Source organism: Penicillium verrucosum (genome assembly GCF_028828655.1).
Source record: "Penicillium verrucosum strain IBT 35672 chromosome Unknown utg000002l_segment0_segment0, whole genome shotgun sequence".
In the NCBI taxonomy this organism is placed as follows: Eukaryota; Fungi; Ascomycota; class Eurotiomycetes; order Eurotiales; family Aspergillaceae; genus Penicillium; species Penicillium verrucosum.
The window spans coordinates 1,129,526-1,154,287 of record NW_026643211.1 but is presented as its reverse complement, the minus strand read 5'-3'; the positions used below and the strand labels follow the sequence as shown (position 1 = coordinate 1,154,287).

General features: G+C 49.1%; 11 protein-coding genes across 11 annotated transcripts; 5 read left to right on the top strand and 6 right to left on the bottom strand.

Moving 5' to 3' along the window:
- Positions 1 to 555: 555 nt before the first annotated feature.
- Positions 556 to 3,089, top strand: N7516_006058 (5-methyltetrahydropteroyltriglutamate--homocysteine S-methyltransferase; the record flags this gene model as incomplete). The annotated part of the gene is made up of 5 exons (XM_057218778.1): positions 556 to 566; positions 625 to 946; positions 1,006 to 2,885; positions 2,943 to 2,991; positions 3,045 to 3,089. The coding sequence occupies 5 exons, from the start codon at positions 556 to 558 to the stop codon at positions 3,087 to 3,089; spliced, it is 2,307 nt and encodes a 768-aa protein (XP_057072869.1).
- A 1,616-nt stretch (positions 3,090 to 4,705) lies between these two features.
- Positions 4,706 to 5,707, bottom strand: N7516_006057 (uncharacterized protein; the record flags this gene model as incomplete). The annotated part of the gene is made up of 2 exons (XM_057218777.1): positions 4,706 to 4,952; positions 5,004 to 5,707. The coding sequence occupies 2 exons, from the start codon at positions 5,705 to 5,707 to the stop codon at positions 4,706 to 4,708; spliced, it is 951 nt and encodes a 316-aa protein (XP_057072868.1).
- A 269-nt stretch (positions 5,708 to 5,976) lies between these two features.
- On the top strand, positions 5,977 to 6,871 carry N7516_006056 (uncharacterized protein; the record flags this gene model as incomplete). Its single annotated transcript, XM_057218776.1, has 3 exons — positions 5,977 to 6,344; positions 6,410 to 6,641; positions 6,698 to 6,871. The coding sequence occupies 3 exons, from the start codon at positions 5,977 to 5,979 to the stop codon at positions 6,869 to 6,871; spliced, it is 774 nt and encodes a 257-aa protein (XP_057072867.1).
- A 500-nt stretch (positions 6,872 to 7,371) lies between these two features.
- On the top strand, positions 7,372 to 8,760 carry N7516_006055 (metallophosphoesterase family protein; the record flags this gene model as incomplete). The annotated part of the gene is made up of 4 exons (XM_057218775.1): positions 7,372 to 7,501; positions 7,551 to 8,008; positions 8,066 to 8,349; positions 8,415 to 8,760. 4 exons carry the CDS (start codon positions 7,372 to 7,374, stop codon positions 8,758 to 8,760), a joined length of 1,218 nt encoding a protein of 405 aa, XP_057072866.1.
- Positions 8,761 to 9,437: 677 nt separating this feature from the next.
- Positions 9,438 to 10,570, bottom strand: N7516_006054 (3-oxo-5-alpha-steroid 4-dehydrogenase family protein; the record flags this gene model as incomplete). The annotated part of the gene is made up of 2 exons (XM_057218774.1): positions 9,438 to 10,403; positions 10,457 to 10,570. 2 exons carry the CDS (start codon positions 10,568 to 10,570, stop codon positions 9,438 to 9,440), a joined length of 1,080 nt encoding a protein of 359 aa, XP_057072865.1.
- Positions 10,571 to 11,105: 535 nt separating this feature from the next.
- On the bottom strand, positions 11,106 to 14,685 carry N7516_006053 (ubiquitin-ubiquitin ligase UFD2; the record flags this gene model as incomplete). The annotated part of the gene is made up of 6 exons (XM_057218773.1): positions 14,544 to 14,685; positions 13,823 to 14,457; positions 13,554 to 13,764; positions 11,459 to 13,502; positions 11,258 to 11,407; positions 11,106 to 11,203 (listed from the first exon to the last, which is right to left on the bottom strand). The coding sequence occupies exons 1-6, from the start codon at positions 14,571 to 14,573 to the stop codon at positions 11,106 to 11,108; spliced, it is 3,168 nt and encodes a 1,055-aa protein (XP_057072864.1). The 5' UTR covers positions 14,574 to 14,685.
- A 719-nt stretch (positions 14,686 to 15,404) lies between these two features.
- Positions 15,405 to 16,605, bottom strand: N7516_006052 (J domain-containing protein; the record flags this gene model as incomplete). The annotated part of the gene is made up of 3 exons (XM_057218772.1): positions 15,405 to 15,966; positions 16,026 to 16,274; positions 16,335 to 16,605. 3 exons carry the CDS (start codon positions 16,603 to 16,605, stop codon positions 15,425 to 15,427), a joined length of 1,062 nt encoding a protein of 353 aa, XP_057072863.1. The 3' UTR covers positions 15,405 to 15,424.
- Positions 16,606 to 17,108: 503 nt separating this feature from the next.
- On the top strand, positions 17,109 to 17,599 carry N7516_006051 (uncharacterized protein; the record flags this gene model as incomplete). Its single annotated transcript, XM_057218771.1, has 2 exons — positions 17,109 to 17,175; positions 17,268 to 17,599. The coding sequence occupies 2 exons, from the start codon at positions 17,109 to 17,111 to the stop codon at positions 17,597 to 17,599; spliced, it is 399 nt and encodes a 132-aa protein (XP_057072862.1).
- Positions 17,600 to 17,829: 230 nt separating this feature from the next.
- N7516_006050 (nicotinate-nicotinamide nucleotide adenylyltransferase) lies at positions 17,830 to 18,702 on the bottom strand (the record flags this gene model as incomplete). Its single annotated transcript, XM_057218770.1, has 1 exon — positions 17,830 to 18,702. The coding sequence occupies one exon, from the start codon at positions 18,700 to 18,702 to the stop codon at positions 17,830 to 17,832; it is 873 nt and encodes a 290-aa protein (XP_057072861.1).
- Positions 18,703 to 20,445: 1,743 nt separating this feature from the next.
- N7516_006049 (uncharacterized protein) lies at positions 20,446 to 21,677 on the top strand (the record flags this gene model as incomplete). Its single annotated transcript, XM_057218769.1, has 3 exons — positions 20,446 to 21,045; positions 21,102 to 21,323; positions 21,381 to 21,677. The coding sequence occupies 3 exons, from the start codon at positions 20,446 to 20,448 to the stop codon at positions 21,675 to 21,677; spliced, it is 1,119 nt and encodes a 372-aa protein (XP_057072860.1).
- A 1,017-nt stretch (positions 21,678 to 22,694) lies between these two features.
- Positions 22,695 to 24,255, bottom strand: N7516_006048 (uncharacterized protein; the record flags this gene model as incomplete). Its single annotated transcript, XM_057218768.1, has 2 exons — positions 22,695 to 23,826; positions 23,879 to 24,255. The coding sequence occupies 2 exons, from the start codon at positions 24,253 to 24,255 to the stop codon at positions 22,695 to 22,697; spliced, it is 1,509 nt and encodes a 502-aa protein (XP_057072859.1).
- Positions 24,256 to 24,762: the final 507 nt, after the last annotated feature.

Sequence of the window (24,762 nt, the reverse complement as noted above, 5' to 3'; positions counted from 1 at the left end):
CATATATATTGGTGGACTTGACCGCTCATTAATCGAGAAGATTCAGATTTATATATATACAACATACAACATACAATATACAATATACCATATATGAAACCCTTACTGAAACAAAGAAAAAAGGAAAGGAAAAAAGAAGACTAATTGGCAATAGTTGTAACCAACTTGTAGGCCTTATCGTCTCAATGGCGTGATCATCCATTGGCGGACCGATCACGGAGATCATGGGGTATTGATACTAGATGTACACTGAAAATAACAGTAAATTACACAATATCCCTCTAGATCCCCCAGAATCCCGGGACCACAGGTACATAAGTACACAAAGGTACTGTATCATGTATCATACTGTATTGCTGCCCCTCCTACTTGTATGTGGATCAACAACTCCATTGGGGTTAGCGTCTGTTTGTTCCCCCTCCATATTTCTTTCGACATTTCCCAAACCTTTTCCCTTCTTTTCCTTCATTCTCTCTCTCAAAGGCATCGGATTTGTGAAAATTCTATCCTTGAGAACCTTTTCTTCTTTTCTCCTTTTCACATATATCCATCAGAATGGTTCAATCGTATGTTGGCTCGACTATATTGAACATTTACCGAGACAGTTGCTGATTATTTGGATAGATCTATTCTGGGTTTCCCCCGCATGGGAAGACTTCGTGACCTCAAGAAGGCCACCGAGGCTTACTGGTCTGATAAGATCTCCCGCGATGAGCTCCTCGCCGAGGGCAAGCGTCTTCGTCTCGAGCACTGGAAGATCCAGAAGGATGCCGGTGTCGATGTTATTCCCAGCAACGACTTCGCCTTCTACGATCAAGTCCTCGACCACCACCAGCTCTTCGGAACCATCCCCGAGCGTTACTCCAAGTACAACCTCAACCCTCTCGATGAGTACTTCGCCATGGGTCGTGGTCTCCAGAAGGAGGGCATTGATGTTCCCAGTCTGGTATGTGCAAATAATTACATTATATGTGTCCGAATTCAGTATGCTGACTCAATCAATAGGAAATGGTCAAGTGGTTCGACTCTAACTACCACTACGTGAAGCCCACTCTCCAGGACAACCAGGAGTTCAAGCTTGCTGCCGAGCCTAAGCCTGTTGTTGAGTTCCTTGAGGCCAAGGCCGCTGGCATCACCACCCGCCCCGTCATCCTCGGTCCCGTCTCTTTCTTGACTCTCGCCAAGGCCGACCGTGACCAGACTGTTGACCCCATCACTCTGCTTGAGAAGCTCCTTCCTCTCTACGTTGAGCTTCTGTCCAAGCTCAAGGCCGCTGGTGCCGAGGATGTCCAGATTGACGAGCCCGTCCTTGTCTTCGACCTCGCTGCCAAGTCCAAGGCTGCCTTCAAGCCCGCCTATGAGAAGCTCGGTGCCCTCGGTGCCCAGGGTCCCCGCATCACTCTCGCCACCTACTTCGGTGACATCGTGCACAACATTGAGGTCCTCGCCAACGTGCAGAACCTCCACTCCATCCACATCGACCTTGTCCGCAACCCCGAGCAGCTCGACACCGTTGTCGCCGCTCTCGGCCCCAAGCAGGTTCTCTCCGCTGGTGTTGTCGACGGACGTAACATCTGGAAGACCAACTTCAAGGCCGCCATCGAGAAGGTCGAGAACGCTATCCAGAAGCTCGGCAAGGACCGTGTCATTGTTGCCACCTCCAGCTCCCTCCTTCACGTTCCCCACACCCTCGCCAGCGAGAAGACCCTTGACGCTGAGGTCCGCGACTGGTTCTCCTTCGCTGTCGAGAAGGCCGCTGAGGTTGTCGTGATTGCCAAGGCCGTCACCGAGGGCCCCGCCGCTGTCCGTGAGCAGCTCGAGGCCAACGCCAAGTCTGTTCAGGCCCGTGCCTCCTCCGCCCGCACCAACGACCCCGCTGTCAAGGCCCGCCAGGCCGCTGTCACCCCCGAGATGCACAACCGCAAGTCCGCTTTCCCTGAGCGTTACGCCGAACAGACCAAGACCCTCAAGCTCCCTCAATTCCCCACCACCACCATTGGTTCCTTCCCCCAGACCAAGGAGATCCGCATCCAGCGTAACAAGTTCACCAAGGGTGAGATCACCCCTGAGGAGTACGAGAAGTTCATCGAGAAGGAGATCCAGGACGTCGTCAAGATCCAGGAGGAGCTCGATCTCGATGTCTTCGTCCACGGTGAGCCCGAGCGTAACGACATGGTGCAGTACTTCGGTGAGCGCCTCACTGGTTACGTCTTCACCACCCACGCCTGGGTTCAGTCTTACGGCTCCCGCTGCGTGCGTCCCCCCATCATCGTCGGTGACATCTCTCGTCCCGCCCCCATGACCGTCAAGGAGTCCAAGTACGCCGCTTCCATCTCCCCCAAGCCCATGAAGGGCATGCTCACTGGTCCCATCACTTGCCTGCGGTGGTCTTTCCCCCGTGACGATGTCCACCAGTCCGTCCAGGCTCAGCAGCTCGCTCTCGCTCTCCGCGACGAGGTTGTTGACCTTGAGGCCGCTGGCATTGCTGTGATTCAGGTCGACGAGCCTGCTCTCCGTGAGGGTCTTCCCCTCCGCACTGGTGATGCCCGTGTTGCTTACCTCAAGTGGGCTGTTGACTCCTTCAAGCTGTCCACCGCTGGTGTCACCAATGGCACTCAGATCCACTCCCACTTCTGTTACTCTGAGTTCCAGGACTTCTTCCACGCCATCGCCGCTCTCGATGCCGATGTCCTGTCCATCGAGAACAGCAAGTCTGATGCCAAGCTCCTCAAGGTCTTCATCGACGAGGCCTACCCTCGCCACATTGGCCCTGGTGTTTACGACATCCACTCTCCCCGTGTCCCCACCGAGCAGGAGATCAAGGACCGCATCGAGGAGATGCTGGCATACCTGACTCCATCGCAGCTCTGGTGTAACCCTGACTGGTTCGTGCTTTTAACACTAAATCTAGTTTTCTTTTGCTAATCTGTTTCTTTTTACAGTGGACTCAAGACTCGTGGATGGCCCGAGACCAAGGCAGCTCTCACTGCGGTAAGCAATATTCCCCCAAAATGACGTTCAAAATGCTGATCAAACACAAACAGATGGTCAACGCTGCCAAGTACTTCCGCCAGAAGTACGCGCAGTAAATTATTTCAATTTACCAATAATCTAATGAGGAGGCGACAATCAACCTGTCGCCTCAGTAGTACTGGGGAGTTTTCTTTTCTGATGAGTTACGACGATGATACCAAAAGTTCAACATATGGGTTTCAACGGGTTTTCTAGAGGATACCAAAAGCGGGCCTGGAGTTTCAACATGACTGACGATTTTAAACTGGCGCTGGCCGACATCATGACCTACTTTCGTTGTGATGTCGGGTTGGTGTTGGTTTTACCATTTCAACATTGTGTGGTTTTCCACACACAGCAAGCTCTACAACCTTGCTTGGTCAGATTTGCATTGCCGAATTTGACCTACTGTCTCTATCATAGTGTAGAATCAGTTGTCAATATTACAATTTACAATAATCTTTGTTCCTGTAGTTTTGGTGTTTGCGGGAGAAATAAAAAGGTTTCTTTTCTGGTGCACAAGTGGCGCGTATTAAACAGGGCTATAACAACACGGGATATCTACATATGTAGCTTTATGATTACGTTTAGTTCCAATGTAAGCTCGAAGAGTGAAGAAGTAAGTTACGGTAGAAAACACGCTGAAACTGCTCAATAAAAGTTGCCAGTTTCTGGCCTCGGAAAGACTGTAAACGGACGGACCCCTGGACGGGGACTACTACTATGTACAACATAACTATATAATTGTGCAATGGACGTGTACACCCGTGGGATAACTACCATGAGAATGATCATATAAACAAAAGCTGGGGGTATAATCAATCATCTAAACACCGTCAGTGAGTAAAGTCAAGCTCGGCAAGCTCATCACAGACATAGAGCCCTTGTACAGATCCCAGGCTGTCTGCGGTGCGGAGACAATACCATAGCGGCCCTGGAAAACAGTGGCTATAAGACGAAGAGTTAGCTACACTTAAATGAAATAAGCCTCGACCGGAAGTACCAAGTAACTTCCTCGGATTATGGCTAATCCTCAAATGCTCTATTTTAAGAATCTGACCTTCTTCCAAAAACCCGCCATTCGCAAGATAACGCGCCTGCAAGCAAGCACTCACGCATCATCTTCTAGCCGAGCAAAACCCTCAGGCTCCGATTTCAAAGTACCAATACTCATATCCCACCGGTTCTACTCCCTCCTGCGCCAATGGACTCACGCGAGAACTCCACTTTATATCTCCTGGCAGTGAAGATTCCCTGTAGTATCAGGGGACCTACCATTTCCGGGTAGGCTTGGGTACAGAGTAGGGACAGTGTTGAACACCGCAAACCCGACGAGACTAAATGCTGACTTCGCGTAGTTCAGCTACGGGCGTTGATTTGCCGGCCTCACGTTGAAAGAAAAGAAAAGAAAAAGAAGTCGAACATGTTACCACCTGCCCGGGGGACACCTGCCCGGGGGGACACCTGCCCGGGGGGACACCTGCCCGGGGGGACACCTGCCCGGGGGGACACCTGCCCGGGGGGACAAAATTAAGCGCTAGCTAGAGGGAACCAAGGTTGAAGTAAATCAATCAAGCGACTCATATTCAGTAGATATGCACGCAGAAATACAATAAAAACATATCAGACACGATGCATATATCAATAAAATCTCAACAAGAAAGAAAGAACATAAATTGCAGGATAAGTAATCTCAGTAAATCAAGTGGGCGTTGCTATTAGCATCAGCTTGCAAGCTGATTGCCAGAAGAATCGGCCCCAGCTCACGGATGTGTGATTCATCCAGTGTATCCCACGGACCAAATTGGTGCATTGTTAAAAAGGACCCATCATCGTCATCACTTGGAGAGTGCGTGTTGTTGAGATAATTAAGATACCCCTCGTCATATTTAGCGACTGTGACGAACACCTCATGTCGGTCTTGAGATACATGAAGACGTCTGTGGTTATGTCAGCTCTATCTATGGCAAAAGCAGAGGAAATAGACTTACGTCTTATGACGTTTCTGGGATTTTTCGTCATCGCTTTTGATCCAGGCGACCATTTGGGCACTCTCTTGCATTTGAATGAGCTCCAGTTTGGCGGATCTCCCAATGGGTTTGACCTCAATAAGAATGCTAGGCGTTCCATACGAATCACCTAGATATCCGTCCGTTCTTGCTTGAAACACAGCATTTTCGAAAACTGCATTAAATGATTTTCGGTGCAAGGTCCAATCCAAAGAGAGAGCGAAGTGGATAGTGAGGGCATTAAGGAATACCACCAGCGCTGTATTCACAATCTGTTCATCTTTTGTTGGAGGATACAGAATGGCTGCCAAGTCCTGTGGCACTGGAGTAGTTGGTTTGAATGGTGTTCGGATGTCATCTTCATCGTCCCCCGAATCCTCTGAATCAAGAGTAGCCTCGGTCCTTTTTCGTTTAATCGAAAAACTAGATAAACCTCCTTTTATCTTGGTAGGAGTCTCCAAGTAAAGATCCTTCTTGACCCCCCGCGCTTCCTGGTTTCGAGTACGCTTCGCGACAGGAGTGTAGAATGCAAGAGGGTTCGCTTTACTTTGAGTTTTGTCAACTTCAAGTTGATAGTGACGAGCAATTGCGAACGTTCCTTCAGGAATATTCGATTTGGTCCCAAAGCTATCACAATACGTAGACCATGATTGGCAACGATGAAGCAACCCCATGGCACGGTCCATTGAGCTTTTGATATCCAATATGTCGTGGATTTTACGTGGGTTGTCCGGAGAAGTAGGAATACTCTTGGCGCGTCGCTAAGGCAACCGCCTCCCATCCCATCACACATAAGCTCACTACGTGTCTGTCAATCCTTGTATGATGCAAACACAGCTAACTAGTGACATAAAAGACACTCACGGGCTGCATTTAAACCTTTCCAACTCCCTCCATCCACACTATCAATACCACCCCCCGCCTTGTCCATTTCCAAAAACATCAAATACACAACATGTCTGCTGAATCACCCGAATCACCCGAACATTACAAGGACCGCATAGTCTTATTAGACCTAGAGCTTGTTATTGATGAGCTCTCCGAAAACGAAAAGCACAAAATTGATGTGACAGAACTCGGGGGATTTGGTATTGTTCACCATCGCATGACCCTTGATAGAGAAGATTCAGCCAGCAAACCTTCCTTCTTCGAGCCATATCCCAGCATCCCGGAGTCCAGTGACAGCGTCGTTGATAAAGTCCGCTCGGTTTTGGAATTCGAGGATTTCTGTTTTACGCGCCCCGTCGACCGGGCCCGCCAGGTTGCAGGCCCCTGGTCGTCTTATGCTCCCTACGGGGTGTTTCCCCCATGGACCAGGAAAGAGTGAGATTAACACTATCCTGGACATTCTCTCTCTAAGGGTTATGACGGCTAATAGTGTGGGATAGCGTTGGTGATTACAGACCTTACAAGGATTTGTATGAGTATGATAAACCTGAATTTGGGGCTTTTGGGATGACGGATGTTCGTGGAAAGGCTTTCCCACACACCAAAGCAGTTATATACAATGGCATGGAGGCGACAGATGGGATGATTCTTCGTGGGGAGCTCCTGACTATCCTCCGCCTGATGCTAGGCCAACTAAGGAAGATACGCCTCCTCCAGCATAGGAAAGCACCGGTAATTTTCTATCTTTCGTTTCCATTTTCTACAGTCACTTACCGAGTACTCTACAGGTCTTTGTGGTCTCATTTATGGGTAAACGAGCCCGCGCTTTTGAGTCCTATTACAACGGCCAATCCCTCGTCCTACGTACTACCAAACTCTACAATTTCCCCGAGGATACCTCTATCGGGTTTAAGGACCTTGCAGAATGGTATCTCAGCTCGCCGACAGGGGATACATTCTAGGTCGGTATTTATTGTTCTTTTTTCTTTCTTCTTGTTCGGCTAGTGAAGGCGTTGGATTATTTGCAGGCATACCAAATTGCATTTTAGCTTTATTATAAATTTTAGGGCCATGGTTTCCTTATTATATATATATATATATATATATATATATAGTTATACTATTTTGTACTTTAAGCTCAGCCCTGGACTACATAATGGAGGAAACTTTAGTTCAAGCTGAATTCATGTGTTACAGAGATGACTTTCTATATGTATAATCAGGGAATATAGATTATAGATAGAAATAGCACAAGCATAATAACCACGGTAAACTCCCAAGGCCTGTCAATTGTAGAAGGCCGACTTAATATAGAAATGTCTTGGCACGAATCTCCCTGACGTGATCGACTTAGTGAGACACTTTCGCACGTGAAATTTCCCCCCAAAGCTTATAAAAGCCTATCTTCCCGCACTTCCAACGAGAATAACACTCTGGAGTCTGGATTCAACATTTCTCCAATATGGTACCTCGACCGGACCTCAGAGCATTAGATCAAGTCGTACTCAAACCACCTATGGATCGAACCCTGCGATTCAGAGAGGATGGGACATTTCACATTGGGGTCTTTGAGGATTTGCATTTCGCCGAGGGTATGCCGTAGTAACATACAAGGAAGAGACTCTTGCTAATCCGTTATAGACGAAGAAAAAGACAAGAAGTCTAAAAGAGTGATGTCAAACATCCTCTCAGAGGAGGACATCGACTTCATCGTCATAAACGGCGACCTAGTATCCGGCGAAAGAACCCGAAAAGCCGATTCAAAAAAATATATCGACTCGGTCGTTTCCCCTCTCGTCAATGAGGGGTATAGCTGGGCATCGACATACGGCAACCACGACAGCGAGGTTAATCTCAATCCGAAAGATGACATGTTCAAGGCCGAGCAAAAGTACCCCAATAGCTTGACGCAGAGTAGGATCTCTGGCGACAAGGCCGGGATAACGAATTATTACTTGCCTGTGTTTTCACATGGACAGGCAAATACCAGCACGCCGGCGCTGATACTGTGGTTCTTCGATTCGAAGGGCGGACATTATTATAAAAAGCAAGGAGAGGGCGGGTCTGCTGTTAAGAGACCTAGTTGGATTGATGAATCGGTAGAACAATCTTTTTTTTGAAGAAGAAGAAACACCAACTAACTGGGTGTATTCAAGGTCGTTGACTGGTTCACCAAAACCGATTCCAAACTGAAAAAGCAGTATGGAAAGGTCATCCCTTCGCTAGCATTCTACCACATCCCCGCCCACGCAATGCTCGAACACCAACAAACAAGAGGCGTAAATCCGCGCCTAACGCCCGGCGTGAATGCCGAACGCGTTAACCCGCAAGGAACCAGTGCGTGGCGCTATGATGGCCAGGACGTCAAATTCATGGACGCGCTCCTACACACCGAGGGCTTAATTGCGGGATTTAGCGGCCACGATCACCAGAATGACTGGTATGCGTCGCTAGCAGACAATAATCGTCCACTTGCATGACTGAAACGCTAATCAAATATCGCAGGTGCTTTAAATGGGATGGATCTCTCGTTGACCACAATCTAACCGGGAATGGTATAAATATGTGCTACGGTCGACATACGGGGTATGGTGGCTACGGTGATCTGCTCCGCGGTGGACGGCAGATCTTACTCCACGAGGGAAATCTCGCAGATGACACTGAGACTTGGATTCGATTGGAAGATGGGTCGGCCCAGGCTCGTGTCACGTTAAACACAACTTACGGCCAGGATCCTTACCTTGCTGTTACTAATGGTGCTGGAAAGCCTGATTCCTATACGCAGGGCTCTTTTCTTTCTTTGTCCTGGTTGTGGGTTCCGATCATGATGCTCTCGCGCTGGAGGGCATAAGAAGGCATTTTGAATAGATCCAATAGAGGTATATTCTTTTTAAAGAGACCTTCTTCATGATAATACCCTGCAGGAGGATGGAGATGTATGTTTCTTGCCTTTCCGAACATTTTCATAGTCACTTCTCGAGGTCTGTATTCTATATCATGGATATATACGACTTTATTTTTCTGTACATCCTGATATGACTTTTCCCACTCCGTCTATTCTTGTCATCTTGCATGCGGAGGATAAAGTTTGACTTTGTTATCATTAAGACTTATATCCAGGTGATGATTTTATGTATTTTGATATCCAAAAGGTAAGTGAGCATATGTGAAGGGGTGGGTTAACTCATCATCCAACTTATCCACCGACAAAGAATGTAGGTCTACGACATCGCACCTTGGTGTTACACTACATCCCCCCATGTGGACCCCAAGGCCAGGAGGATGGTGAAGGCTGTCATCCCAGATTGACAGTTCCGACAGACTCCCGAAAGGATCGATATGCGCGACGAGATTTATGATATGGAATCACCAATTATGATAGCTATCCAGAAATGATGTACTGGGTAATTCAACTTCAGACACGCAGAAAGAATGTTTTGTATTTGAATATCAAGGCTGGGAAGCCAGTCACGAAAATAAAAATAAAAAATAAAAAATAAAAAGGCCACTTAGAGGAGCTCGGTAGATTCACATCCACGCACAACCAGGGACAACAGCGCCCCTTCCAGCAACAGCCTTCTCCCCAAACTTCTCAACATACCACTTCCGTCCCCAGCGCGCATGGGGCAACATATTCGTAACCGCATTGACAACAAAGATCACAGCGGGCAAAGGCAGCGGCACAGCGAGCTTGCCAACCGCCCACGCCGCAGGCACCAACCAAGGCGCAAGACGCAGCGGTGGAGCGATCCCCACAGAAGATGCCGAAACGGAGATAGGTAGGGCGGAGGACGGGGCAACTGCCGTACCAGCCAGAGCAAAACCAATCCACTCAAGCCATTCAAAGACGTAATGCGGATATAAGATGTATCGGAAGACACCACGGGAAGGTGGGATGACGTAGACTTTGTGGTACTTGTTTCCGCTGCCTTGTGCCGCTGGAGTTTCGTCGTCTGTCTTCTTGGCAGTGCGCTTTTCGGCTTCTTCACGTCTGAGTCGGAATAGCGCTGTCTCCGAGTAGATGTTGCCGGCCATTCCGATGGCAAATAAGATCACGCCCACGGTGGGGAGGAAATCTATCACCGCAGAGCGAGTCGGACTTCCACTGCTAGCTGCGTGGAAGCTTGGGATAGTTGGCACTGTATATCCACGCAGCCAGCCGGCCAGACAGGCCGAGTTGAACCAATTGAAGAGCATGGCGGAGGACATGATGGCAACGTGGATTGGGGACATGCTGGGGGCGGAGAAGAAAGGGGAGATGATAGCACGGTTGAGATAGTGGGTGCAGTACAGAGTTACAATGAGGATATTTGACATAGGGAGATCAGTGAATGAGGGTGCATATGGTGATGGGGTGACCATGCAATATATCAAGTTGATAGGGCCGACAATTTCCATGGCAGACCAGGCGATACGTCCTGGAATGTTGAAGATGGACTGCGAGGAGGTTTTCCCTGCTGGATGCCAGGATAGAATCCATTGAACCACCGTGATCTAAATACACCGAGTTAGCCTTGTGATATCATATATGGCTTCAGGGTCCTGACCAGGGGGAAGTATTGGAAGCAGCATATAATTGATGTATAGACAGCCGGAGTTGGAGGGAGGAGCTCCCCAGTAGAGGGTAAAGCTTCCCAACAAGTGGAAATCGTCGCACCCATATTGAACAATTGAAAGGCAATTGAAAGTTGAAGAGAAGAAGATTGAAGATCACGGAGGATAAACAAGAAGCTTAAAAGCTGATGTGGAAGGCGGTGGGTCCCGGATAGGGAGTTGGAACGTCTTCCTCTTCCTCTTCCTCTTTCTCTTCTATTACTTTTTCTTTTGCTTTCTATATCTTTTAAAAGGACAAACAGTGTCAGCCGTACTGATCAAGGGGACAATTTCTGGCAAGATGGTGCGTGGTTGTCAAATACAAGAAATACACTCTGTACTACTTCGAATAGGTCATGCAAACGAACTTCCTCATACTGCTTGCTACAAAAGGTAGCACAGGGACAAATTACACAGATTGAGCAAATTGACGATAGGACTGGATTCGTTTGATTATCCATTCGACAAAAAGCCACGCACATAAATAACCCAGGGCATATTCCACATAAACGAGGTGTAGTATCTGTCTCTGTCCCGTGAACGCTAATGGAAATGCCCCTAAACAAGCAAGCTTGTGAATTAAATCATAAAAGCTCCCGCTTCTTAATTCGATGTATCCATCCGATCATGTACCATTTCCTTCCGTTTGCCAGCTAATTTCTCTGTTTTGAACGCCTCGATCTTGGCTTTGAGATCGGTGTCTAGGAAAGGTGGGTTAGTAGTGGATCAACACCCAGGAAAGGAAAATTGCTTACCAGCCACTACATCTTCCATCTTCAATGGGACACGGTTGAATGGATCGTGGGGGTCACTGAGGAGATGCGAGCGAATTGTGGCGCGGTCAATGGATATCCGCGAGCCGGGAAGGATGACTGGGTCGTCCATAAGTGAATACATAAGAGGATCTAGAAGATTAGCAGCTGTCGAAAAACAGTATTCAGATAAGGGGGACATACCGAGGAACTCTTCGGGAATCTCGCCCATGTCTTCCTCCGCTTGATCATCGGCCTCCTTGACAGCCTGGACCTTCTTCTGCAGCTGACTCCAGTAACGGAGCTGCTCGGGGGATTTCAGCGACCACTTTCGGATGATTTCGGCTGCCTTCTCGAAATTGGCCGGCTTGTAGGATCGGCCATCACGGGCAACAGCCAGGATGAAGTTTTCCTTGTTGATCAGGTTAAGATAGACGTCGACAATCTCACTTAGAAGAGCACGGGGGTTGAAGCCATATTCCTGCAGGTTATCCACCCGGAGGTTGGAGCTCTTGGGTCCGACCATTGCGTCGAGGTTGTAGTCCAGCATGTCTGCCAGACGCTGCACGATTTCAGGCATTGTGAACGAGTCAGCAAGTGCATCAGTGAATAGCTTGAGCATTGCCACGGTTTGGTTAGTCAGTTGCATGTAGCTCTTGGCGGTGCGCTGCGCCGATGACAGATGCTCTTCCCGCTGCTGGCGGGTTGCGGTATCCATTGTGTGACCCTGGGTATTCAACTCGGTCTGTGTGTTGTGGATAGTTTTGAAAGCACCGAAGGATTCGTCGAGTACGTAAGTCACGTCGTTCAGTAGGAGGTTGACAAATTGGACGAAGAAATCCAGGTTCTGATTGGCTTGAAGGGACAACTTCTCCCGATACAGAGTGTTGGGCCAGATGCATTTGATAATCTGGAAGATCTCGTAACGGATGTTGAACTTGTCGTAGAATTGCGAATGTGTTCCCGTGAACTCTGCCTCGATGTAGAATTTCATGACCGCATGGAGGAGATGCTCGTTGGCAAATGGCATCGAGTGGAGCAGGTCGACTAAAACACCACTGGCGCCACCAGGGCGTTTCCAGGTGCCTCGGAACAGAATAGAGATAAGTCCAGCTTTCAGGTAGGGATTCTTAATGTAGGCGGAGCTCTCCAGGAATGTGATGCACAGCATTACCAACTCATCTCCCTGGGTGGCGGTAATGATCTGTGGCATGCACCACATGATAAACTTGAAGTTGCTGACAACGTCCTCCAAGAAGTACTCTGGTAGACATTTGAAGACTTCGGGTTGCTGCTCTGGAAGAGGAAGGGTAACCTGCTCCTTGGGAAAGTTCTTTCCGGAGACGAGTCTCAGAAGCCACACGGTGACATATCGCATGAATAGCATAGAACGAGCCTGCCACTGCTCGTCAAACAATACACCCTGCAGACTGTACTTGAGAGCAATTCCCAAGTCGAGCTTGTCTTTATACTTCTTCAGGGCCGCATCGAAGGTGCGCAGTTGCTGTGGGTTGTTGAGCCAGCGAACCCGCTCAAGTTCGAATTTAGTGATGGTGCTCTCCATCTGTCGCACATCTTTTTCGAGTTGCTCCATCTTAGACGTCAATGATTCACTGCCGTAGTGATGAGCGGCGACAGTCAGGAAAAATATTTCAGTGATAAAGTTTGAGATTCCTTCGACCCTCTTGGAATAGAAAGCGTCAGAAGCATGCTGGTCGGCATTGATTTTGGTCTCATCCCGCATGTCAACGCGAGAATCGCGGTGGAGATAATCCGCATCGACTCTGTCTATTTTGGTGAATGCTGCATCCATGAACGGCTCACAGAGCTGGTCCAGGCAAGTTGTGATATTGAACATGAAGCCATCAGACGATACTTGTGTAGGGTCGACCTGGATCGCCCGCCGTTTGTGATTGATGTTCATAGCAGTAGCGAACCAATCCAAAACACGATCCCGAGCCTCTTTTGAGGCCCGGATCAGATGGTTAACAACATCAAGAAGATCGGAGCTAAGCATCTGCTGTGTCATTCGAAGCGATCGCTGGGCGTTGGAAATGTACGCCTGATCCCGGGTCTTGGGGCTAGAGAAATAGGACAGGGTGACATTAGCTTGAAGAGGGGAGAGGCGGAACCATGGACCCAGAAGAGTGGCTTTCTCGAATAGAGCAGGATCCTTGGTATTGTTAAAAATGGAGGATTCTGTGATTGCAGCCGCAATGGATCCGTGGCGAACAAGATTTCGAAGAGCCTGAACAAACTGGTCAGACGTGGTCCAGGGAAATGCTGACGCTTGACTTACAATGGCGTATGGCTTGTAGTCATCGTTAACGTCCATGGAAGAAAGCTGTGCGCTCAACTGCTCGACGGCAGATATGAAGGCAGGCTTAACGGAGTCATCTTCGTCGAATCTTCTGACAGCCTCATTGATAAACTCGAAATCGATTCCTTTGTCGTCCTCAGGGTCGATAAGAAGGTATGCGGCCAACGATGATTGCAGGGACCATTCGCTCCTATAGTCCAAACAGTCAGTGTCGAGTGCCAGTGCAGTGAAATTCCAGAAAAACGAACCCAAACATCTCTGGCATTGTAATCGCAAAGATACAGTAACTCATGCACAGGCGCCGCGCCTCACACAGAACTTGATACTTTGGGTCATTATCTCCTGTCCGCCTCAGTCCTTTGTACAGCTTTGTGATGCGCTTCCAGCATGGGAGCAGATAATCAAGGGGACGTTGCCTCTCATCCTTTGACGCCGCCTCTAGGAGGGCTTGGTCCAGAACTGCGACCTGAATGCGCAGATCCTGGCCCTCACCCTGCAGTTCACTCCGAAGTCCAGGCAGGTATGTGCGGTTACCATGAATGTCGCGTTGCCCTTCTTCCTTGAGGGTCACTCTGAACACGGCACTTAGTGTCCTGTCTTCGAAGGCCTCAATGCTTTCAATTTTCTGTGGCGGAGGGGTGCTCGGGGCTGAGGGAGCGGCGGATCGTGGTCGCTCTGGTGTAGCCGTGGCCTGTGTGATCTTGATCCGCTTCCCTTCTGACTGTTGCGGGGTTGGTGGCGCGTTGAAAAGGCGGCTCGGTGGCTGAGCGGACAGCGGTGAATGTGATGGGGATGTGTTAGCTGAGCTCTGTGCCGAGTCGGAGGTACCATCCACTGGGGACTGGGCTGGGTTTGAGAGTTTTGCAAGTCGCTTGTTGCGAATCTGTTTTTATCAAGAATAGATGTCAGTTCTCTAGTCACTGCGGGGATGGCACAAGCTTCAGAATTTGAACACAACAAGCAACTGACCTTGTCGGCGTCAGAAATAGTGTCCGACATATTAGCTGAAGGTCAGACAACAAGCCGATTTGAGAAGGTTGGCAAAACCGCTAATCTGGTGGACCGGGTCGGCAGAACGTCAATATTGTCCTGATCGTGTGGGAATCATAAGGAGGCGTTAAAGCGGAATAAGGCTGCTTCAAAGCCTCGAAGTGGGGGCAATGGAGTCTAGAATCCGTAGAAGATGAACAAAGATGTTTGTGATTCTGTGATGATCTCCGAGATTCGCTTTTGTTCTGATTCGAGATTCAGCGCTGTGATCGAATTTGACTAAGCGAATCTCATGGTCCATGGTTGCGGTTGAGATACAGAAAAGGTACTTGTGACTATGCGCGACTTACGCGCGTAAAATAATGTACTTATAAAGTCACTTTTTAATATGTTCGTTCAAACGCTAAGCAATTCAGAATATAAAATATAGATCCATCCCAAGGTCTGGTCCGTAGATACACGTTTATATGTGCAAATACTAAAGCCAAACCATAACCATGGGCCTTATTTATACATATGTATACTTCGAATTTATGGTTACAACATCAATACATATGTAAAACTAGTGCGATGTGATATATCATCTGTATTCATACTGTGTTCAGAAATAAGAACCAAAGCTCATGATTGAGCCCTGGGAAAACCAAGAGAACAAATTTAGCAAGATCTTAGATGCATTCAAAACTCTAGGAAAAATAAAATGTACAGCTAATGAACTGAAACTCCCATAGATGCCCATGCCATCTCCGTGGACGGGCTAATAATGATATTAGAGCTCGTTCTTCCGCAGAAAAGCGCCCCCAAAAGAAACAAGATGCCATAAGAAGGTGCGGCGAAAGACTCCAAAGTCCGCAGTGCATTTAATTTCTCCCCTTCGTCTTCAGTTGGTCCAGGCGCCGACAGGCCGGCATCTCCATCGCACGAGCCTTCTTCATCTTCTCAACATCAGGGAACAGCCACCCCTGCGCATCTTGCAACCTCCTTTCCCGCTCATGGGCTTCGGCATCACATTCATTCCGCAGTGTCCTAACATATTCCACCTCCACACGCGAGTCTAGCTCTCGGAAGTTTCGGGCACTAAAGTTATCCACATCGAGTGGATTCACAAAGTAATTAAGATTGAGCTTAGGGGTCGAGCGGCCGAGGGTATGCGGGGAAACGGGGGTATCAAATCGATAGGAGGGTCCGGATGGGGTTGAGGAGCCAGAGAAGAGAGAGGATAGGAGTGGCAAGATGAATAGAATGATAAGCGGCAATATCTGACGAAGGAAATTGCGGCCATCAAGCTGAGCTTCCTGCTCGGTAGCTGCTGCGCGAGGCCGGCGGCGGGGTGCCTGGCCTCCAAATTGATGCACCCGGAATCCTGGGCCGCCTCCCATGTTGAAAACAAATTGCGGACCACCTATAGTAGCACACTGTTAGTTCAAGTTAAACGGATATCAGAGGAACGCGTAGTCGTACCGAATCCACCACCACCCATTCCGCCAAATCCACCGTTGAAGAACCGGTTGAACATCTCCTCGGCTGAGACCTCCTCATCGAATCTTTGACCACCGCGAGGGAATCCACCACCGCCGAACCCACTGAAGGGGGATGCGCCGCTCGAGGCGCTCGGCCCGGGCTGGAACCTGCTATCAGGGTCGCCGCCAAATTTGTCGTACTTGGACTTCTTTTCCTCATCAGAGAGGATCTGGAAAGCACGCGAGACCACTGCCACCGCGCGTAAGAATCAATATGTCAAGGGACGGACCAGGGTTGTTCATTGCTCACTCTTGAATGCCTCATCCGCGCCTTCATAACCGTTCTTATCGGGATGCGTCAACAAACTCTGTTTGCGGTACGCCTTCTTAATCTCATTGTCCGTTGATGAGCGCTCGACTAGCAGGATTTCGTAAAACGCTGTAGGCTGGCATTTTCGAATCCGAAGCACAGCAGCTTTCTGCTCATCCGTGTACTTGCGGTCCTGGTTGCCTTGCTTATGGTCGCGCGACGTCGCACCTCCGCTTTTGGCGTCAGAGCCAGATGCCGAAGCCGAGGGCATAGCGACCGTAGTTTATGAGGAAAATCTGACAGATTATTGACAGCACTTGTTTGCTTGTATTCGAGGGAAGAGGGGGTCGAGAGAATCCGGAGGGCGTAGGGTGGCGTGAGACTGCGGATAGGAGAAGCAATCCCGTAGATATGATTGGGCTGGCAAATTAATCTAACATGCGATGAGATGGCCGGAGTAAAATATCGGCCTGATGAAGATGCACCGAAATCAGAGTGACAGTTGTGGCTGATTCGGCGGGCATAAATTGGGGAAAAAGCGTGGTCTTAGGTGTCTTTGCCAAGCGCCGGAACGTCAATTACACTTGCGATAACATCACTTGCCGAACTGATAAACCTGCCAACGTCTTCAAGTCCGTGATATTCAATTGTAAGTTGTCTTGAGGTCCACTAAGTTCAATCAAAGCACGTCCGTCTTATTGATAATACCCGCAGAAAACACAATCCTTGGCTGTCAAAACTCATAAGTCCAGCTCCGAAGCTCAATACCTCATCATGGCGGACGATTCAACTGTCGAAGAGACCAAGCAGACGGTAATCCAGCGCTTCCGTGCCTGGGGTGGTAAGTGTCCTGTCAATAGCGTAGCTTTATCGGCCAGCTGTCCTGAAGCAATGTCGCAAGTGACCATTCGCTAATGACGTTTCTCAACCTAGAAAACTCATTCCCACCCACGTTGCTCGCCTCCATGATCGCAGCTCAGCACATGCGCCCGTTCCAGTTCTTCCCGATGCTATTTCCGCCTGTGCTGATCTTCTCCAGCTATGCCAACTTGCAGGGCTTCAAGACGGACACTGCCGGCATTAGCGCGGCCTTCTCGGGGCTGTATCTTCTTCTCGCAGCCCGCCGTCGACAGCCATTCATGAAGAAGCTGGGTGTTCGGGGCGTCGTGCGCGGTGCGACTATGGGTTTGGCCTTGGTCAACATGGTCGGTGGTGGGTTGGCGTACACCCTAGGTAAGAGGGAGGAGGAAGAGGATGCGTCATGATCGAGGTGACAACTCATAACGATACGAAGATCGCGGTGCCGCATTGGTCTCGCGCTCTGTCATGTACAATATGTGTATTAAAAATGGTTTAGTTGTGCGTTTGGAACGTGGGTGACCTCAGGTCTCGGTGTCGGTACATGGCTTTATTTATGAAATCATTCATGCATTATCATTGTACAAGTTGGAGATAGACTGGAAACGTCTCCCCAGTGGCTACCCCGTTTAAATATCTACATTCTAGAGTTTCCAGAATACGGGCGCTCAGACAGCACGAACTGCCGCACCTGTTCAGGGACCAGCCAGTTCAGGTCCTGAGGAGCCGATTGCAATGCCTCGCGGGCTCTGGTTGAACTCACGGGCCGGTCGGTAGGGAGACGACTCTCGACAAGTTGAATCCGCTCGGCCCATTCCCTACGCGCGCCCTCGCCATCTCGGTCACCTCTAGCAAGAGCCGCGACATATTCCAACTGCTCCTCTATTCCACCCCACTCATCACTTGGCCTCATAGTCACGCGCAGGCGGTGCTTTGACAGAAAAGGTTCCAGGGGTTTCAAGGTATGTTCGGGCGCATAATACTTGGAATCGAATATCCGGATCAAAGTGTCGTAACCCGTAAGATGGACCTGCTCCAGCGGCACTGGGTAAGAATCCGATGCCTCGATGGCAGTTGCCTTGTCGACGAAATACGGCATTTTAGTGACGCCGATGTCGATCAACGGGAGAGTCTCCACAGCATTTATGACGCCTGAAGCGGCGAAGGCCGGTGCTGATGCGAGGTGGGCGCGGAGATCCCGAGCGAATAGCTCCATCATCACGAGTCGATCCTCGAAGGAGGCCGGCTTGGATGGTTTGTCTGCATTCTGAGTAGCGAGAAGGAGGAGGACGCGAGGGCGGGGCCGGGGATTTTCTATAAGTGCCGTGCTCACAATGCGGAGGTGGGCGCGGGTGGGGGGATTGAAGGATGAGTCCAAGACATAGAGTGTCTCTGATTCTGCGGAGTGGTCGGGTGGGATGGTTGTTAGAACCTCGAAGTCTTTGTTCGAGTTCAGAAATTGTTTCAGTAATAACCCATACTGGGTTTTGAGGGCTTGGAACGAGGACATGCTTCTCAATACTAATTGCTTAAATGCGATGATCTACGAGGAATGCATGCGGCATGCATGCAGGTGTTATCACAGCGATAAGGTGCCCTATCGTCACCGCCTTCGCTCCATGGATATTTCCATGGATGACACATTTTTTAGATCCAGCATTTCACCATGGTTCTCAGAATTGTGATCTCCTGCCATTTTTGAGCAAATTCCTAACAATCTGGGAGAGTTAGGGAGGGGTAAGGACGGTGTCATTGAAATTTCCAGCCGGATGTTTCATCTTGGAAAGCTTCTCCGTGTCGTCTTATGTTTTAGGACTTTGCCTCCTAAATAGGAGAAACTCCAGGGGAGCACTATACAACATAAGTCGGTTTTGTGCGAGACTTGACGGTCCTTTACAAACAGAGCTTTATAAACCATTCGCTTTAGGACGGAGTAGTACTCTGGGAAATGAAATGAACAATCGATAGACTCCAAGTCCAGGGGCCGTGCCTTTTAATGTTGGAAGCCTAGACCTTATCAATTCACCCAATGCCTATCTATACCCGTACGGAGTAGACGGTAGATTTGGTAAATATGCCCCACGTGGACCATCGATACAGACGGCATTTAGAGTGAATTGTGTCAATCTTCATTTTTAAATGTATGGGAAATAATGTGTCTAGATATACCCGTGGAGTCTTGAATGTCATGTTTCCCAAAAAGCAATTTATATCCCGAGAAATATGGAAGCGGGGGGAACCCTGGGACACGGGAGACCTGATTTATGTGAAACCTTTCGGGGGTATTGCGTATGCCGTACTATTACAGCCGAGATCAAACCTCCAACTTTCAAACGTTCCCGGAAGTCCCGGGGATCTGGCCGTATTTTTCTCTTTAATGATCGTCGTAGATTCTCGGGCTGTGTTTCCCCATAGAATGTAGATACATCCATGGATTTTAACTGGGTATTGTCAGACTTGTTTTTGGTGGCACGTTCAAGTACGTCCGTGCCCTAAAAACCCGTTTGCCGACATGCCCTATGGGGTACAAAAGGTACACAACATATGTACGTTCAACCTTGGAATGACCCAATAACCCCTATTAAGCACTCCATCGAATAGACCGGATGTCAGTTGACGCCACTGACACATCACATCCATAGAGGGAAGTCAGTACAACATAAGAGATTCATACAATATAGGTTTCGCTAATATCCATATAGTTTTTTACGTGAGATTAAAGGTCACAGCCCAAGTGCCCACGGGATCTGGATAAATGGACTTGGACCAATGAAACCTCCGTGCCTGAGACAGTGGATACTCATATACCGTCGATCCACCGGTATTACCGACAACACGAATTTGATTAGAAAGTACTTCCTTCATAAGTGGGAAGTACTAAGAGAAGATATAATATTAAAATTAAAATTGATATGTATAATTTAATTTAAAGAAATGAAGAAATTAAGAAATTAAGGAAATGAGTAAATGAGTTAATTACCTTAGGTCTCCATTTCTTCCCTTCTTCTTTCCTTCTTCAATCTTGTCTCTTGCCTACTTCTTCTTCTTCTTTCCTTCTCTGTGAGAAGCCATACGTTCCTTCCCTGCGAATTGATTTCGCACCTTGCTCTGTCGCTCTTTCCTCCCCCACCACACTCACACTCACTTAACTACTCGCTCAATCTGCTTCGGCATTCTTGCTCTTGACATCTCTCTCATCCCACCTTCACTTTTTTTCATCTCGATATCCACCGTCGTTACCAATAACTTCATCATGGTTGTCTTGAACAAGTTCTCCGTTGCCCTCGTGGCTGCTATGGCTGCTGTGGGTCAGGCCACTCACGATGGTCTCCACGCTCGTCGTATCCTGGCTCGCTCCACCCCCGGTGCTGCTGAGCCTTCTACCTCGACCGTCCTCGTGGTTCCCACTGCTGCCGAGCCAGCTCCCACGGCTTCTTCTTCTGTCGTGTCTGCTCCTGCTGAGGAATCCTCCACTGTGCAGTCCTCTTCTGCTACCTCGGTGGCTACCAGCGCCATTCCTTCCGTTGCTTCGTCTGTCGTTCCCAGCGTTGCCTCCTCCTCGGTCGTTTCCATCCCTGATGTGAGCTCCTCCGTGCCCGCTGGCACTATTTCGCCTATTGCTTCTTCCAGCAAGCCCGTGGTCACCCGCACTCCCATCAGCTCTCGCCCTACTGGTAGTCCCACCAAGTCCTCTTCCGGTGTTCTGTCCAGCACTGTTTCTGCCCCTGCTGGCACTGACATCCCTGGCGATGAACCCGTGACTGTCACTTACACCGTGACCTCGGGAACTTCCACTAGTGTCATCACTACCACCATCTCCAAGACCGCTACTAAGGAGCACACCGTCACTGCTGTATGTGTTCTATCTGATATCTTGTGCTTTGTACTCGTGAACTAACTTTGATATAGACTGAGTCTGGCTCTGATGCCTCGGCCACTAAGCCTGCTGAGGACACTACCCACACTCGCACCTCCACCATCAACGGCACCAAGACCGAGACCGTCACTCTCGTTGAGGCTCCCACTCCCTCCGGTGGTGCCGGCAATGAGTCCGGTGGTGGTGCTGGCAATGAGTCCGGTGCTTGCTCCGCAGTGACTGTTACTGCTACTGTCACCGAGACCGTGACTGCTGTATGTGCTGCTCATTTCCCCTAACTCACATATCAAAAATTAACATTATTTCTCTAGGGCGCTGCTGAGACCCAGACTCCTGGCAACGGTGAGGGCGCACAGAGCACCTCCACTGAGACTGCTGCGTCTTCCACCGAGACTGCTGCTGCTCCCACCGAGACCCGCCCTGCCACCGGCACCACCCGTGTTCCCATCACCCGCACGCCTACTCCTTCTTCCAGCGGTTTCGCTACCCGGACTCCTTCCGCCAGCGCCAGCGTTACCCCTACCCCCGCCTCCAGCGCCCAGCCCACGCCTACCGGCACCCCCGCTGGCAAGGCTTTCTTGGCCAACTGGCGCCGCCACTTCATCTAAACAACACACTGCTAATGCAAGGGGAGCATCCACCTCTACATAGCAGCGAGTTGCGAGCCCGTTGATGATCTGAGAGAAAGTTCCGATTCCCTTCTACTCGCGCAGAGGCGTGCTGGTACTGTACCTATTTTTGCCAAGTTTCGGTACAAACGGTTTCGATTTCACTTCTTATTTACGCTCCATTTTTTGCCATGTTTCTTCTTTTCGACTTCTATTCTTGCAATTGTCTTGTCATACTGGATTACGCTTTGTGCCCCAAGCTTTCCCTCCCTGCTTGCTACGTTTTTGCAGGCCGTGAACTCCAATTCTTAACTGTGGTGCCCAATCCCCAAAGCTTCTCTGGCGTGACATTTCCTTGCATTACATTTTTTTACTGACCAATGTGAAATTGACCCATTCATACGACCGGTTTCCATTGGACTCGGAATATTTTCTCACGTATCGTTTGACGGGTGGTGACGCGTCTGCTTTGAGGACTGGATCTTGCCCCTTTTCTATTGAAAAATTCATCTTCGTTAATCTTTACAGATCTTCATTTTGCGAATGATCTCACTTTGCGTTGTTTTTTCGTCTTCATGTTTTCTTTTCATCTGGAAGGCCGATGAGGGTGAGCAATATCGGTATCCTTGGGAATGAACTTGAATTGACTTGAGGCTTTTGCCTGTTTACAAAAAGATCCTCCTTCGTAAGATGAGTAGAAATAGAGTGCATAAGGCTGCCCATCCTGTAAGCGTTCTAGTATGGCTTTGCCTATGACGGACTTGTCGATCGGTGTCGATCCTTTTGGGTCAAGAATAACACATAGATGGATGTGTAGATATAGTCTAGTGAAGCTTTGAGCTGATGTCTCATGTCTCGTTTCATTTGTCCAGCCAGACCATTAATATACATCAAGTTATTGTAGGATAGATAATATACAAAATTCGAACACCTAAGTTCATCCTTAGAAGAGCCCACGGCATTCATCCTCCGATCACCATCAAGCCTGGCTCTGCTCAGAATGAATATTTATATGTACTATGGCATTGGATCCAACGCTGTAACCCCTTCACTCGCAATCCTCTCCCTCATAATCTGCCATTCAACCCACGTCACACCCTGCAACAAACAATCCGCCAGATCATCGAGTTTCCCCGGATCAATAGCAGCCACCTCATCCCCCATCTCAGATTGTGGGGATACAGGCAATGGAGAAAGAGATCCACTTTTCAAAGTACGAGACCCCTTCCCTTTCCCCTTCTTCAAAGTCTGCGTCTGACCCTGCCATTTCCGCATATACGCACCCACAACACCATGCAGAGTAGGACACTCGGCTTTATCTGCCAGCACGATCTTATCGTCGGCAGCAATACCCAGCTCCAGCTTCTTAGTGTCATTGTCCATCTCCGGACAAGAATTGCTATTCTGCTTCTGCATCGCAGCAGAAAGCCACCGTCCAACAAGATCGATCTTGGCCTTCTTCACTTCTCGCGCATTGGGCCTTTTCTCCTTGACCTTTTCCCCGACTTCGGGTTTCTCACTCACGTCTCCTTTCCCTGGAATCGATGGCCCAGAACCACCCTCAAGCCAATACCGGACTACTCGTCTCGGCTCAACACCTCGAACAACCAAATCCGCAACCTCCCCGCCCCTCTCCTGTCGTAGCGTATGCAGAACCGCATACAGCATCCCCTCCAAGAGGCCAACACGCAGCGTCCATTCAAGAACGGCACTCCCACCGCCTGAGCGGAAGCGCTGGCGCTCTATGAGCACGTGCGTGGGGCGGTATGCGGCTATGAGTGATGAGATTAGGGTGTATGCATTTGCAGCATAGAGGTCTGGGGAGAAGGAATCTTGATCTTTTGTAGGTTTGGCAATCTTAACCTTGACAGGCAGGTCTTTTCCCGTTCCTAATGGGAGGACGGCCTGTGATGATTCGGTGGAGTCACCAGATCCTGGTATTGTTTCAGCAGCTTCGGGTTTGATTATACTGGTATTATCCCCGGGGATCAAGTTCAAACTTGATATCTCAGAAATAGCAAGTTTGCGCCAGGCTGTTAACTCTGGCGGTCTGGGGTTTGCTGTGTCTATCCCGATACCCTGGATCCCAGATCGAGATCGGGGCACTCGCAGATGTGCGAATGCGAGGTTCTGAACACCCATATCAATACTGAGGATGCTCCATGGTTGTGCGGGGGGTTTGTTTTGTCAAATCTGCTGACTTGTTCTTTGTCTTTGAGCGTGTTTTGTTTGACACCCGCCGATCGACAGGTCGATCTTGGCTTATGCTTGTGTTGGCACTATCGCTAGCATTGGTAGTGGTACTGGGGTTGGGACTACTAGTGATGACACCCTCTGCAACATTATCACTATCTGCAGCAGCCGACAACTGTAACTGCAACTGTAACTGCAACTGTGACTGTGACTGTGACTGTGACTGTGAATGCAACGTCAACTCCGCTGCAATGCGCTCAATAAGAACACCCTTCGTACCGGACGATTGGATACCCGTTGCGCGCGCGATGCGCTGCAATTGTGCTGATTTCAAGCATGCGAGCCAAGGGTGTGTTGGGGAGTACAGAGCTGCAGAGAGACGCATTGGGGGGTTTGTTTGTGCTCGTTTGACAAGGGTGGCATTTGGTGGGGGTTTGAGCTTTCCAGTACAAAGCATGTACAAGCATAAGCACAGATATTGATAAATCTCGGATTTCCGTGTCTGGATCTGCGGAAGACCTGTAATGGCAATTTTAGGCTGGATGCATGAGCATTCTTGGAAGGGGATGGGGGATTCTTCATTGCCCGGTGCACGGACCGCTGACGTTCGCGGCTACCGTGGCACTGGGTCGGATTGAGTTTGTTACTTTTGTTTGTTTCCATGGATCGTCTACATAACTATATTGTACAATATACAACATAAGAGTCTGAGTATGAGTATAGTATCTCTGATATGACAAAATAGATATTATATGCGCCTTCTATTTCCCACAATATAACACCGAGACCCCCCTTGTGTCAGTAAAATACCGGTCTGAACAATAAAACTCCCCCCAAGTAAGTAGTAAATGCAAGGCGCTGAAAAGCAAGTCAAACAAAACAATTAGAAGAC